Here is a 15,705-nt window from a genome sequence, read left to right as displayed (position 1 = left end):
TTCTGAAAAATTTAAAGTATTTTAGAACAGATTCCCCTCCCCCCCCCCTTAAAATATTTCCTTTTAAGGTAAGGTAAAATGCAATTCCCTATTTACTTTTTCGAATTGATTATTTAAAGGAACACTCTGTGAAGAAAAAGAAGAAAAAAGACAAGCATTCAAAAAAAGTAAAGAAAGAGAAGAAAAAAAAGAGCAAGGAACAGAAGCATGAGAAGAACAATGAGTCATCTGATAGTTCATCAGTAAGTATACGCTAAAACTAATCAAGCCTCTATTTGAGAAAACTTTCTTTAAGAAAATAAGTTTTATGAAAACTTCAACTATATGAGATCTCAAAAAAAATACTACTAGTTAGGATATGAAAATGCCTGAGAAACATCTACTTGGGAATAGTCAGGAGCTAGAAAGGTAAGAAGATGGAGATGAGATTTGGGAGTCATTGCTTATTGAAGCCATTAGAATAAAGGAATTGCCTAGGGAAACTGAAAAGAAAGAAGAACACCAGCACTGAAGAAGAAAGGACCAAGAACGGACACTAAGTAGAAGCGGTTGGAAAATTAGGAGAAGCAGATGAGTGCTGTTACAAGTAAAGGAAAGGAATTCTGAGGCTTTGGGAGCCTGTTATCCCTATTTGTTTTTTCATAGAAATTAATATTTAAGTCTTTAAAGTAGAATATCCTATATAATAAAAGCCGAGGTGGCATCGCACGAGGGTGTCATGCGACTTCATCACAAGATGGCCACCAGAAGATGTCTGCCCTCACATCGTCACAAGATGGCCACTATAAGATGGTTGCCACAAGATGGCTGGCAAGCGAGGGCAGCTGGGGGCAAGATCAGGTCAGCAGGGAAGGGCAGTTGGCGAGATCAGGCCTGCAGGTGGGGGAAGTTGGGTGCGACCGGGCCTACAGGGGAGGGAAGATGGGTGCGACCAAGCCTCACTTACATGAGAATGATACATTGCATAGTGAGCAATACAACTGAATAGTTTTATCAAGTAGCCAGTATATCTTCCTATATAATAAAGAGCTAATATGCAAATGATCATCATGCCCTCATGCCATAACAGCTCGGACTCTCAACACTGGGGAGAGAGGAATGGGGACCAGCCAGGCACAAATGAGCTTGTGAGTTAGGAATGGGAACCAGCCAGGCTGCGGACTGGGAGAGGAACAAGCCACCCGCCCTGTGGTCCCGGGCACCAGTGGCTGCGCCTGCACCTGTGGCCCAGGAGAGGGACAAGCGCCAACCCTGTGGTCCCAAGCACCAGCAGCTCCTGTGGCTGTGGCCAAGGAGAGGGACAAGTTGGTCACCCTGTGGTCCTGGTCATTTGCAGTTGTGGCTGGCCTGGGTGAAGCTGGCCTAGGTCCTGGGTGCCTGTGGCAGGCCAGAGGTAGGGAAGTTCAGGTCCTGGGGGCTTGGGACTAGCCGGAGGGAATCCTGGGTCCCGGGTGTGGGGCGAAGCAGAGGCAGTTAGGGACTATCAATTCAGTAGGGGAGCAGTGAGGAGTGATCAGGCAGGCAGGCAGAGGTGGTTAGGGGCAATGAGGAAGGCAGGCTGAGGGGTTAGGGGTGACTAGGCAGGCAGGCAGGTGAGTGATTAGGAGCCAGTGGTCCTGGATTTTGAGAGGCAGTTGAACATCCTCCAAGGGGTACTGGATTGGAGAGGGTGCAGTTTGGGCTGAGGGACCCCCTCCCATGCATGAAATTCGTGTACCGGGCATCTAGTTGGTATATAAAAATGCCATTGATTTCTGGGTGTTAATTTTGTATCCTGTTAACGTTGCCAAATTAATTTATTAAATCTAACAGGTTTTTGGTGGAGTCTTGAGGGTTTTTATGTACAATATTATGTTGTCTGCGATTAGTGAGAGTTTTACTTCTTTCTTTCCCAGTTGGATGCCTTTTTATTTTTCTTCTTGTCTGATCTCTGTGGCTGCGACTTCTAGTAGTACTGTGCTGAAGAAGAGTGCTGAAAGCAGACATCCCTGTTTTTTTCCTGTTCTTAGAGGAATTGGTTTTAGTTTTTGTCCATTGAATGTGATGTTGACTGTAGTTTTGTCATATATGGCCTTTATTATGTTGAGGTATGATCTGTCTATTCCAACTTTGCTGAGAGTTTTTAAGAAAAACAGGTGTTGTAATTTGTCGAATGCTTTTTCAGTGTTAATTGATTTGATTATGTGATTTTTGTCTTCCAATTTGTTTATGCTAAACTCTCTTTTTAATGGCTAACACAAAACGGTAAGAACCAGGTCTTTCTCAATTGATTTGACAATATAAATATGAGTAGACCAGAAATATATTTATAGTGATTATCCTCAAACATTGTAACTGTGTGTGTGTGTGTGTGTGTGTGTGTGTGCGCGCGCGCGTGCGCGCGCTTGTGCAGTTCTGTGGTTTCTCTCTAAGTTGAAAATAATACATAAAAGAATGAATGAATAAATGAATAAATTCTACTCTGCTTTGGGAAACTGTTGGCAATTGAAATGCCAGAGACAAATATGTTTGCACCATGTGGATTTTACCTTTGTACAAGACATTTTTTCTGTTCTCTAGTTAGATAGTTTTTAGAAACTTTGTGGAATGAAGGAATATTGGCTTCATTCAGAAAACCCACTTTTTCCTCGTTGGCTTCAGAGTTTCTCTGCTGTGTACTAACAAGCAGCCTGCAGTGGGTGATTTCCAGGATCTTTCCTACATTGAGTTGTACAGCTCTGAAGAATGGATTTTAGAGCCAGACAGACCTACATTTCTATCCTGGTTTTCCTATTTGGATGCCATGTAACCTGGGAAAGTTATTTAATTTCTTATCTGTAAAACCAAAATAATATTTTATGTCAGGTTGTTTTAAGGAGTCAACATGATGGCATATGTAAAAACTCATATTCTGGTACTTAACATAGAAGAGTTGATGGATATATTTGTTGAAAACAAAACCCCAAATCTGTTGAGCACATAGCTGATGTTGACTAAATGCCATTTTGTTGATTTAATAATCTGTTATTTAAACTCAGTAAGCAAAATGCTTTCCAGCCTAGCTGTTAACTGAGATCTGTGCATTTTTAACATCTAGAAAACTCAACAGTTGAAACTTTGAGGCAAACTCATTTAGTTGGGTGTTGTTTCCTTGGTTCTAGTTAAGCAAAGATGTTAGTAGCACTTGATGTGGGTAGGAACTGCAGTTCTGTGTCAAAGTGAGTTCTCTGTCGAGCATTCTGATCTCTTGTCTGGCTTTTCTTTGGCTTGCTAGTATACTATTGTACTAAGAACTTAGAAGTGATTTGATTGGTGCTTCATGAGCACATTCCTAAATAGTTGACACGTTCTTCATATTTTCAGTGTAATTGTTTAAAGGGGAATTATAGTATATGAATTTTCTTTAGGAAGTTGAATTTCTGCTATTTAAGAGCACAATTTTCATATGAAAGTATGCAAATTTGAAAATTTACTTATATGCTAAATATTCTTAGAGCTCCGAAGAGGAGTGGGTTGAGGCTGTTCCACCCGAGACTTCTGGCAAGGAAAAGGTCTGGAAACTGAAAGGTGAAAAGTCAGAAAAAGAAGACAACCAAGGCATTCAGGTAAACCACTTTATTTTAAACGGAGAAGTATGAACTTGTAAGAATAGATTAATGTTAAATGAAAGATGATTATAATTTATTAAGCAGAAAAATTAGAAAACCATATACTTTTATAAAAACTTTTGGCAGTAATGCTGTTTGCTGAGCCTTTATACTACCCCCCTCCTCCTGTGAGAAAGTAAGTGCTTATCTCTGTTCTAGTTCCTCTAGATTAGGGGTGTCGAACTCAATCAGAGAAGGGGCCAAAATCTAAAATCCAGCCTAAATCGCGGGCCGAATGGTTTACTGAACAGTCATAAACTGACAATGTCATAAACTGACAGCGGAGTGCAGTGATGACAGCGCGGTGCGGGCCACATTGCAAGGCCTGGCGGGCTGGATTTGGCCCGCGGGCCTTGTGTTTGACACATGTGCTCTAGATCCTTGGTCAGCAAACTGTGGCTCTTTGGCCCCTTGAGTGTGGCTCTTCCACAAAACACCACAGCCTGGGCAAGTTTATTTTGAAGAAGTGGTGTTAGAAGAAGTTTAAATTTTAAAAATTTGGCTCTCAAAGAAATTTCAATTGTTGTACTGTTGATATTTGGCTCTGTTGACCAATGAATTTGCTGACCACTGCTCTAGAACAGTGGTTCTCAACCTTCGTAATGCCGCGACCCTTTAATACAGTTCCTCATGTTGTGGTGACCCCCAACCTTAAAATTATTTTTGTTGCTACTTCATAACTGTAATTTTGCTACTGTTAATGAATCGTAACGTAAATATCTGTGTTTTTCTATGCTCTTAGGTGACCCTGCTAGCGGTTCTCAACCTGTGGGCTGCTGCTGTAGAGCCTACTCTTTTCTACTAAGTGTTTATTATTAACTTTTAATTAATTTAGATCAAAATGACTTTTTTTATACAGAGGGATGAGTGGATGACTGTTGATTTTATGTCTGTTAAAACTGTGTCGTCGTCATCACTCAAAGCTGAAAAAGAAACAAAAAAGAAAATAGAGCAAGCAAAAACCCAAGCACTTGAACAGGTAAGATACTTAAAGTACTTTAACTTTTTAATTTCCCTCAATTAACTAATAAAATATTTATACAAATGCAGTTTTACTTTGAGATAATTATTTTTTGTGGTATTTTATAAAAATTAGTGTGAACAGCTGTGAATTATAAGTTCATTTAAAATAAGTTTTCTGTAGGAAGTAAGTTTAAAAATATACTAGATTTTTAAATCTGGGCAATTTAGTTGAGTAATAATTGAGTTTAATTTACGGCTTGGATTCATAAGGATTTAAGGCTTGAACTGTGCTACTTGTGTGGTCAGAAACCTTTCTGGTGAGAATTTATTTTAAAGTTTTCTTGAGTTAATAGTGCCTTGAAGTGCTTGGCAGAAGTAACCGCCGGGGGCAGGGAGAGGCAGAGGCAGTTAGGGGAGATTAGGTCTACAGGGAGCTGTTAGGGACGATCAGGCAGGCAGTCAGAAGGGTTAGGGGCGATCAGGCAGGCAGGCAGGCAGGCAAGTGGTTAGGAGCCAGCAGTTCCAGATTGCAAGAGGCAGTTGGACATCCCCCGAGGGGTCCTAGATTCGAGAGGGTGCAGGCCAGGCTGAGGGAGCCCTCTTCCATGCATGAATTTTGTGCACCAGGCCTCTATGAAATTATTCCTATTTCTCTTGACTGATATCAATTTCTTCTTACTTTATATTTCCATGGCACAGTATTTGCTCCTTTCTTTTATAATACTTATAGTGTTCTGTAATTTAATAGTCTTAATCCTATTTCCCTCCTGAGATTATAATATTTTTGAGAATCTGTTTTGTTTATATTGTATCTTCCTTAGCAGGTAGCATAGAACTCTGTAGATAATAGGTGCTTTTTTATTTTTTGTACTTTTGAAATTGTAGAAGACTTATTCTTTTCCCCATGATTTTACCTTGTTGCTCTTTAAATCCCTGGTTTAGTTCTGAAGATCATAATCTGTATTACTTTTTTATTCTGCTTCAGTAAGAATTTAGGTTGTTGTGTGCAGAAGTAAACCATTGAGACTAGTGACTGAGACTAGCCAGTTATCAAATATCGGCACATTAGTTTGAGTGTGTAGAGTTTTGCTCGTCATCATATTCTTAACATTTAGCCCTGGCCTACAATGATGGCCCTTAGCTGAAGCTTTGATGTGAAGCATGTTGATTTTATTTCTCATTGATTTTGAGGATATAATTTCTTTAGTTTTCTAGGCTAGTGTTTTTCAAAATGTGTGTGGTGAAATTAATTTATTGCAGTCAGTATTTAACAATATAAGGTATCAGTATGTATCGTGTGTACTAGTAATAAAGGTACATTTTGTTTCCTTAGTTCTGGAGATAGACAGATGCGGCACACACACACAATCTCCCTCTGGGTAAAAGTTCACAAAAAGATTTGAAAATCAACGTTGGTTGCGTCTGTGTCCCCTGGGCTTCTTATGCCCACATTGTGCTGTAGGTTATAGACCTGTAGTGCGTACCTATAGACCCTGTCTAGCATTAATGAAATGCATACCAACTTTTCAGTCTTCTTTTACAAGCAGGAGATCCACCCCAGGCCCTGGCTTTGGTGGTGATACCATCATTCTCCTGTTTTAGCACGAGCACTTTCACTGTTTATCATATACTAGTGGCCCGGTGCACGAAATTCATGCACGGGTGGGTGGCCTTCTCGTCCCCAATTGCCCCCTTGCCTACCTACTTGCTCCCAATTGCCCTCCCCTCCTGGCCTGATCGCCCCTAACTGCCTTTGCCTCGGCCCTGCCACCATGGCTTTGTACTGGAGGATGTCGGAAGGTCTCCTGGAAGGTCTTCTGGTCTGATTAACATATTACCCTTTTATTAGTATAGGTAAATTTAACTGAGGACTATCAGTTTCTGCTTGCACATGGACCTGTGGCTTCAGTTCTGCTTACTGCTTTGCATTTATGTTCTTTTCAAGGCCACATAATTACCTTGTTCTGACCTCAAGTGTGTTTTATATTTTGCTTCTCTTTTCTGTTTTTCCTGAGCAGGGAGGTTGTGATGATTGGCAGCTTAATGAGCCATCTTGACTAGAAGGCATGGGAGTGTTTGAGAGATGGATTAGTGTTGATATATTTTATTTCTATTTCATTCTTTTTAATCACTGTATAATCTTTCTTGTCTGTGACATACTGTAAATATCCATTTATTCTGGATAACTATACATTTACATTGTGTGCTGTTTTTCACTACCACTAACAGTGCTAAATGAAGGTCCTTAGATACACAGTGGGGCAAAAGTAGGTTTTGCAGATGGGAATACTTGAAACACAGAGTTCTTGTATATTCTTGTATATTTATTTACTGATTATTGCATTTTCCATATGAACAATGTATTTTTTCCTCATGAATATGTGTGCAAATTTTGCTATGGTGGATATCTTAAAGTGAAGTTACTAAGTTATAAAGTATATGAAAGGTACGGAGTGGGCTGGGATCGTGCACCTATGACATGAGGCTGTAATGTATCAAAAAAGCTTTTATTTCAGGCGCCTGGGTGCAGCGGGCTGAGTCAGCGGGGAGTGCAGGGGGGTGGAAGACTTTTATCAGCTCTTGATGGCGGCAAGCAGTTAGACTGACATGAGGGTCTGGTCCTTTGTTCCTCCTGCCACCAGGTGTCTTCTGGTTATCTGATCTATGGGGTACTCAAGACTGCAAGCTTTCTACAAGAATTCTGTTAAGCACAAGAAGTTTTTCTCTGTCCTGTTTTATTCTCTTTAACCCTTTCAGTATGCACCCATCCTATGTACAATAATAAAACCCTAATATGCAAATCGACTGAATAGCGGAACGACTGGTCGCTATGATGTGCACTGACCATCGGGGCCGATGCTTAATGCAAGAGCTGCCCCCTGGTGGTCAGTGAACTCCCACAGGGGGAGTGCCACCAGCCAGAAGCCGGGCTCACGGCTGGCGAGCATGGTGGTGGTGGCAGGAGCCTCTCCCGCCTCCATGGCAGTGCTAAGGAGCATGAGCCGAGTGGTAAGGAGCAGCAAGCAGGCAGGCGAGCAGGAGTGAGGGGTCCCAGACTGGGAGAGATATCCCGAACTGCGAGAGGAACGTCCGACTGCTGGCTCAGGCCCGGTCCCTGGGGGAAATTGGACCTAAGCCGGCAGACGGATATCCCCCAAGGGGCCCCAAACTGTGAGAGCACGCCGGCTGGGCTGATGGACCCCCCATCCCCCAGTGCACCAATTTTTTGCACCAGGCCTCTAGTCTTTTATAAATACAGGCAGTCCTCAGGTTGCATTGGAGATCTGTTCCTATGGCGCGACATAACTTGATTTTCGTCATATGTTGGAACCCATCTATATAAGCACCTACGTCACTCATTTGGAGCACATACACAGCAGTAATGAAGTGAAACAGTAAAAGTAATTTAAAAGAAGAATAACAATTCCTGACTTTTACTTGTGGTAAATCCTATCTAATAAAAAGGGAATATGCTAATTACTCCATCACTTCATCACAAAGATGGCTGCACCCACAGCTGAGACCAAGTTCCAATAATGAGCCTTAATGAGCAATCAGTAGGGACCTGAGGCTACACCTCCTGCCCTGCAGGGCTTGACAAGGGTGGGACTGGCCAGGTCTGGATCTAGCCCAATGTGGGGGGGTGGGCAGCTGGGTCTGGGTCTCATGCGAATTGAGGTGTATGTGGGTGGGTGGGCACTTGACTCTGGGTCCCATGGTGAGCCCCAGACTCTGACAGGAGGAAGGTTTTCATATACATTTTACTAATTTTCTTTCATCTCTGATACTTCTATTATAGAGAAAGGGCAAATAGCAATATTAAATTATTTTCTTAAATATTTGTCCAAGGTTGCAACTGAGACTCAGACATGTTATTTATGGTGAGATTATTTTTAAATTATGACCTCTGAAAATATTTTGTTTTAGTCCATGCTGCTGGAAAGAGAATTGAATCCATATTGGAAGGACGGTGGGACAGGTCTTCCACCAGAAGACTCTGCTACGTCATCAGTTACTAAAGGTATGCATATTTTTGTAATAGCCACACAGGCATTTCTTATAACTTGGTATACCTGGGTTGATACAAAGCATGATTCTCTGAGGAAATAATGATGCTTATTTTGCTACATTTTATAACAAAATATAAAAAGTATTAAATTTCATGAAATAATGTGTAAATATTAAAGATGTGACTTCAGCCCCGCTGGTGTGAATCAGTGATTGAGCATCAACCTATGAACTAGGAGATCACGGTTCAATTCCTTGTCAGGGCACATGTCTGGGTAGTGGGCTCGATCCCCAGTGTGGGGCGTGTGGGAGGCAGCTGGTCAGTGATTATCTCATAAAGCTTTTAAAGGGCCTTTCTTTCCTCCCCTTCATAACATGCTTTCAGCATTTCCCTCTTCCATATTGTACTTACTTAGAAAGGAAAGATGACAGAAAACTATGTCTCTCAGAGGTTCAGATCCCAAACTTGAAATCAAGTTTTAAGAAATGATCTGCAGATTTTACAGCATATACAGATAGTGTGGTCTTTCTGTTTAGACCTGTGGTTGGCAAACTCATTAGTCAACCGAGCAGCAAACCGAAGCTCGGGAGCATCCGCGGTTTGCCGACCACTGGTTTAGACCAATGGTAGGGTTGAAATGGTTAGGCACCCAAAAGTTTATAAGTTTGGTATTGAGGTAGGTAGAGGTCACATGCTGTTATAGGTGAGGACTCAGGCTTTGGAGTTATAGAACTTTGTATTTCCACTGATTAGTTTCATGAATTTGGGGAAATTTCTGATCTCTCTGAGTCCATTTTACTCATGTGTAAGTACCTATCATTTGGTTATTGTGAGGATTAAATGAGAAAATCTGTTAGCATGGTATCTGGAATATAGTGAATACTCAATAATGACAATGTCAAATAGTACTTTTCCTTATGATGAAATGTTCTGGGAAGATTTTATCAACAGTATTTTTGTAATGATTGAGGTGCCATATTTTTAATAATAATGAGTTAATCTTTCTTTTTCTTTTTTTGGACAAAATTAAGTGGGAAATATTAAAAAAAACCACGCATTTTTTATTGATTTCAGAGAGGGAGAGGGGAAAGAGAGATAGAAACATCAATGATGAGAGGGAATTATTGACTGGTGCCTCCTGCATGCCCCCTACTGGGAATCGAGCCCTTAAGTGGAAAATAAATAAACTTTCAGTAACGATACAATTTATTTTAAATCATATTTTAGTAACGGGAAAATCTGTACATTTTAAAGTTTACATGGCACATTTGCATATCAGCTTATTTTTGTAGCAACCATGTGAAGATAGCAAAGTAGATGTTATTTCCCATTTCTGTAGCTCAGGGAACTAAAGCTTAAAGTGACCAGGTAATTTACTCCTAGTTCTGTGATCAGTAGTAGAACCCAGGTTTCTGATTTCTAGTCCAGAGTTAGTTACTCTAGATTCTTCATTAGAAGAATATACTTGTTACTATGTAGTTAGTAGAAAGCTGTAGCTTACAAAAACTTGCTTACAAAACTCTTCTGATATTTTCTGTTCTTACAGATTTCCTCCCCCCATTTTTTTTTTGGATTCTCTTTTAGAATCTTTTGAGTTGGAAGAAATGTCAAAGGTGGTTTAAATCAGCTGCCTTTATATTATATTACAGATAAAGAAACAAAGGTCCAAAGAAGTCAATGACTTGCTTACGATCTTTAAACTAGTTAGTAGCAGCAGCAAGGTTCTCCTGATCTTTAGTTTATTGCTATTTTAATATTATCTTCTAAGAAAAATGAAGAATGTAGCACAGATGCATTTGGTTATATTTGGTCTCTAATAATATAACTTAATTATGATGGAAGCATACATTTCTTCAGTCTCTTAATTTTTGACTTACAAAAATAATTTCAGATACAGGTATATTTTGGTGCTGCCTACCAATGAACTTGTTGTAACTATTGATATATTTTTATCCCAGCCTAAAGGACAGGGGCTATGTCTTATTTATATTTTTATCCCAACTGTGTGCAACAAATTTTCATATTCATAGTAAATTTCACTAAATATTTGTTCGATTGAATTTCAAGATCGATGGTGCTACAAATTGGTATTTTTTATTTGCTTTTTAAATTATGAATTTGTAGTTTTCTCGTTAAAATATTGTAATTTTGCCATCTCTAATAATAAGATTAATAAGACTATTGAAATAGAATATATAATTGACTGAAGGTGACATTATTGTAAAAATATTTCTAAAATTGTGGATTTGACTAATGACTGAATTGAATGAAAATTATTATTCCTGTTAGTTTCATAATTGTCAATATAAAGGAATTAAAACAGTCTTATTTTTTCTTTGAGATTTTTTTCCTTGAAAACTGTTCAGGAAATTTTTATTGTGCCCATCAGTATTTTGTCAGTTTCACAAATAAATCTTTGGAATAAGCAATTTAATTACATAGTTGGGACATTAACATAAGTTTAATTATAAGAGGTTTCTGTTATCACTGTATAAATTGCAGATTTAGACTCACTTTCTGAGTACATTGTTAATTTTGAGCTCATAGACTAGATAAATAAGAAAAGAAAGAGCAAGAGCAAAATAAACTTGAATAAAAAGTGAGTCGTTGAGTTAACTAGAGATCTAGGTTTTGAAGTACAAAAGTATTTTTGACCTGTAAAGAAAGACTGTATCTTAGAATAGTAAGGATAAACAGATTTGAATGAGGAACTCGAATTTGAGGGTTGAAAATTTACTTTTCCTGTAAGTGACTTTTTTTATTGACATTTAACACTTACAGAAAAGTACACAACCTTTAAGTATAAAGACAGATCGTCTTCACAGAGTGGAAACATCTGTGTTATTGGCACACAGTTTGAGAAAGAGAACATTATTAGCATCCCCAAAGCTCCTTTTGTGGTCTTTCTAGTTCCTATGCTGTTACCAAAAAAGTAACTACTATTCTGATTTCTAGCACCAAAAATCAGTTTTTCCTGGAATCATACACTATGCCTTCTTTTGTTTCCTGCTTCTTTGTCCGTATTTTTAGATTCATCCATGTTTGTTTATTGTAGTCACTTATTCTCATTGCTATATATTATCTATTTTAGAAATATAATTTATGGGGACATCTGTAATGCTTTCAACAATAAAGATTAAAAAAGATATATCATAATTTATAACATATATCCATTTAATGGTAAACATATGGGTTATTTTCTAGGCTGAGATTATGGCAGATTCTTAATGACTCTTTTACATGTCTTTTGGGATCTGTGTTGTATACATTTTATTTGGCTATAGAACTGGGGCAATATAAAATAATTGATATTTGGACAAGAAAAATCAGAAACAGAATTTTGACTTAAATAATTGATTAGATTTAGTTTTTTTTAAATATATATTTTTATTTCAAAGAGGTAAGGAGAGGAGGAGAGGGATAGAAACATCAATGATGAGAGAGAATCATTGATTGGCTGTCTCCTTCATGCCCCTGGGAATCTAGCCCACAACCTGAGCATGTGCCCTGACTGCGAATTGAACCATGGCCTCATGGTTCATAGGTTGATGCTCAACCACTGAGCCGTGCTGGCTGGGCTAGATTTCTTCTTTATACGTATCAAAGTGTGATGTGTATAGAATGAAATTTAAGTGCTTAATAAACTTCATTGAAGGCATTCAGATTTTCATAGTGGTGATTGTTAGTAATGTAGAATAATCTGATTTAATATACATTTAAGCATTATCACCTGTAATTTCCATATTTGTTTTTGTGGTATATTAGAGGTACTTTCCCCCCTCTATGTCTGTACCTTTGTTCCTTATTTATTTCTGGGAATTCCATGCCTATTCATAACTCTGTTTGAAGAAATCCAACATTTTTTTGAGCCTGGTTTGTGAAAGTTTTCCTTACTTTCCATTTAAAAATACTTCTTCCCTTTTCTAATTTTTCTATAATTCTTTATGTCTCTTTGTATTATTCAACCAATATTATCTTTATTATTATTATACTTCTTTATTCTCATCTTTTAGATTTCAGTTTTTTAAGGATAGTTTTATTTATTTTTCTTCCCTCTTAGTCACAAACTCTCTACTTTGCATATATAGGCACATAAATATATAGTAAATTTTAAATGCACTTAATGATTTTTATTAAAATAATATTCAAAAAATTAAATATAAAAAATGTTTAATTTTATTTTTTAAGTGATTTTAGAAGCAATATTAATTCTGTTATACTACATGAAAAGTATAACTGACATTTAATATTGAAATTTAGTTTCAGTAATAGAAGACGGTGGATTAAGCTGGCTAAGGAAGTCTTACCAAAGAATGAAGGAACAAGCTGAGAAACAGAATAGAAATTTTGAAGACATTGTAGCTGAAAGATATGGGGTGAGTATTCATATTAAGGACATAATGTGTTATTTTTAGAATTACATGGGAAATTAAGTTCTTTAATATTGTCAGTGTTTTGTGCCATGAAACACTTTTGAATTGACTTGGTATTAAAGTTTAAATTTATAACCTGTTGAAGCCATTTTCTGCTTTTCACCCATGCTGTCAGAGATGGCAAGATTTCATTTTCCTGTTTGATCATGGCAATTCCTTTAATTAGTGAATTTATATCTTTATGTCCTTTGGTTTTCTTTTTATGTTATTTTTATTAAGCTTTGATAGTAGGGATAATTATTATTGGATTGTAACATTTTATATAATTTCTTAATTCTTTAGAACAGTTAATAATCATAGAATGAGGCATTTTGACATAGTAAAAACATATGGCTTTGTAGTCATATGGTTCTGAATTTCAACATCAGGTTTGTTACTTTATTGCTTTGTAACCTTAACACCATTTCCCCCTCCATTTTAAAAACATGACTATTATTATCATTGTCATAGAATTGTTGGAAACATTAATAATTATCTTAGTGCTTCCATATGCTAGGCATTGTTAAAATACTATATGTGTAATTCACTTATTTAATACAACAGTATAATTATTCTTGTTTTATGAGGAAACTGAGAAAGGCACAGGTTAAATAACCAAGATTGCATGATCAATACATAGATTTGAACTTAGATATTGACCCTACAGCCTATTAAATGATGCAAACAATGTAATATAATAAGCATTGGATAAATTGTGATAATTGCTGTTTTGTTGTCTTTATCATATTTTATTGACACTAAGAAGCCACTAATTGTAGCTGCCAATGGGAAGGTGCTTTCATTATGAAAACATCTCTCCCATCTTACTGCCAAAATATCTATTTTGTTTATGTTGCCATTGAATTTAAGGAATAGGTTAAATCTGTATTTTAAAAATAACAAAAAAAAATGTTATGGATTATCTCTGCCTCGTGCAAAATAATAACTTCAGCATGTTTTGGTTTCCCATCTCACCTCTTCAATGTTATTGAAATAATTTGAAATTTTTATTCCAGTTGGTATTACATTTAAAAATATGCACCTTATTCTTGACAATTGCATTAAACCTCACAACTACAAGAACAATGATTTAGATTTACTCGTTACATTTGCCATTTGGTTTATAGCATGCCTTCCTTTTTGCAGTGATTCTTACCCTAATTCATTTATTAATTTCCCACCTCTCTTCCCCCCAGAATCAGTAAGTGATTTGCATTCTGATATTTGGCAGATTTTGGAAATGATTTTTTTTTTTGGGTCAGTACGAGGGTAAGAGTTTGTGAATTGATTTGTGAATTGATTCCTACACATAGAATTATTGCCTTATAATTATTTTTAAAATTGATCTTTATTCCATTTATAGTATTTGTAGGTGAGAAGTTAACAGTCTTACTTTCTTTCCTTTGTAGGTAATGTGTTACTTATTTACCTACTCCCATCTGTTTACATGCCTATGCTTACTCCTTCCTTCCTCTGATTAGTCTTTTTTAAGAATTTCTTTTAATATGAATTTTGAGGCTCAGGAAGTAGGGTTTTTAATGCATGAGTCTTTTTTTTTTTTTTTTTTTAATTCTTTATTGTTGGAAATCCCCTTTCCCCCCCATTGACCTCTCCCAGCCTAACCCTGTTCCCCAATATAGGCCTTCACCCTCCTCTTGTCTGTGCCCATTAGTTATGCTTATATGCATGCGTACAAGTCCTTTGGTTGATCTCTGACCCTTCCCCACCTCTGCCTTCCCTCTGGGGTTTGATGGAATGCATGTCTTTTTATGCTTCACTTTCTTCCCTCTCTTATGGATATCGGATGAGTACTTTGGAACTGGAAAATTAGCTAGGGCAATTTTCTTATATTATTACATTTTATTAGTGGTTGTTTTAATTTTTTATTTTTCCATCTTTGCTCTTTCTTTCTGCAAGTATTAGTACATGCATTTTAAATTACCTTAGAATTAAGTGTCCAGTTTCTTTACCCCTTAGAACGTATCTATAATATTTACCATATTTTCCTAACTGAAGAGAATTCTCAGGCTAGTATTGAATTCACTAATTTGGATTCCATGCTTTCTATTCCTCCATGCACTATATCTGCATGTTTATAGACACAGTTTTTATTTTCAAGTCTTTCTTGTTCTTGAATTCTGCTTTTCACATAGAGTTTGTATGTTTTAGCTGTGTAGTAACCTCTTGAATCTCAGTTAGGAATTTTTAAAAAATATTCCTTAACTATTTCCTGTATTATGTATTTTACTGACTCCTTTTCAGTTCCAAGATTTCTTTTTAATTTGGTAATTTTTCATTCATTAATCATATTTTAAAAGTATTTATTTTTGGGTAGTGTATTAGTTTGCTAAGGCTGTCATAACAAAGTTCTGCCGATGGGATGACTTAAATAACAAGTTTATTCTTTCACAGTCTAGGACAGGGTTGGGGAATGTCTGGTCCATGGATCATGTTAAGGCCTGTGAAATCATTTGGTCTGGCCCTTCCAAGGCATTAGGGATGAGTTAATTAAATGTTTGACCAAATATAACAGGCTAATTTTTAAGCTGATAATTTTGTATGGCCCATTAATGACCTTATAAGTATCCAAATGGTCCTGGCAGGAAAAGTTCCCTCACCCTGGGTTTAGGAGCATGGAAGTCCAAGATGTAGGTGTCAGCAGGTTTGGTTTCTTCTGAGGCTTCTCTTCTTGGCA

General features: G+C 37.2%; 1 protein-coding gene across 1 annotated transcript in view; it reads left to right on the top strand.

Moving 5' to 3' along the window:
* Positions 1-15,705, top strand: part of CWF19L2 (CWF19 like cell cycle control factor 2) — a 65,030-nt gene that overhangs the window by 2,611 nt on the left and 46,714 nt on the right. The window contains exons 3-7 of the mRNA XM_084895145.1: positions 120-242; positions 3,474-3,584; positions 4,486-4,605; positions 8,517-8,610; positions 12,859-12,974. Coding sequence (XP_084751271.1) covers positions 120-242; positions 3,474-3,584; positions 4,486-4,605; positions 8,517-8,610; positions 12,859-12,974 — 564 coding nt within the window. The remainder of the gene's footprint in view (positions 1-119; positions 243-3,473; positions 3,585-4,485; positions 4,606-8,516; positions 8,611-12,858; positions 12,975-15,705) is intronic.

Source organism: Pipistrellus hanaki (assembly GCF_964339955.1).
Source record: "Pipistrellus hanaki genome assembly, chromosome: 9".
Classification (NCBI taxonomy): Eukaryota; Metazoa; Chordata; class Mammalia; order Chiroptera; family Vespertilionidae; genus Pipistrellus; species Pipistrellus hanaki.
The sequence above is the reverse complement of the archived record's forward strand: the minus strand, read 5'-3'. Positions and strand labels throughout refer to the sequence as shown.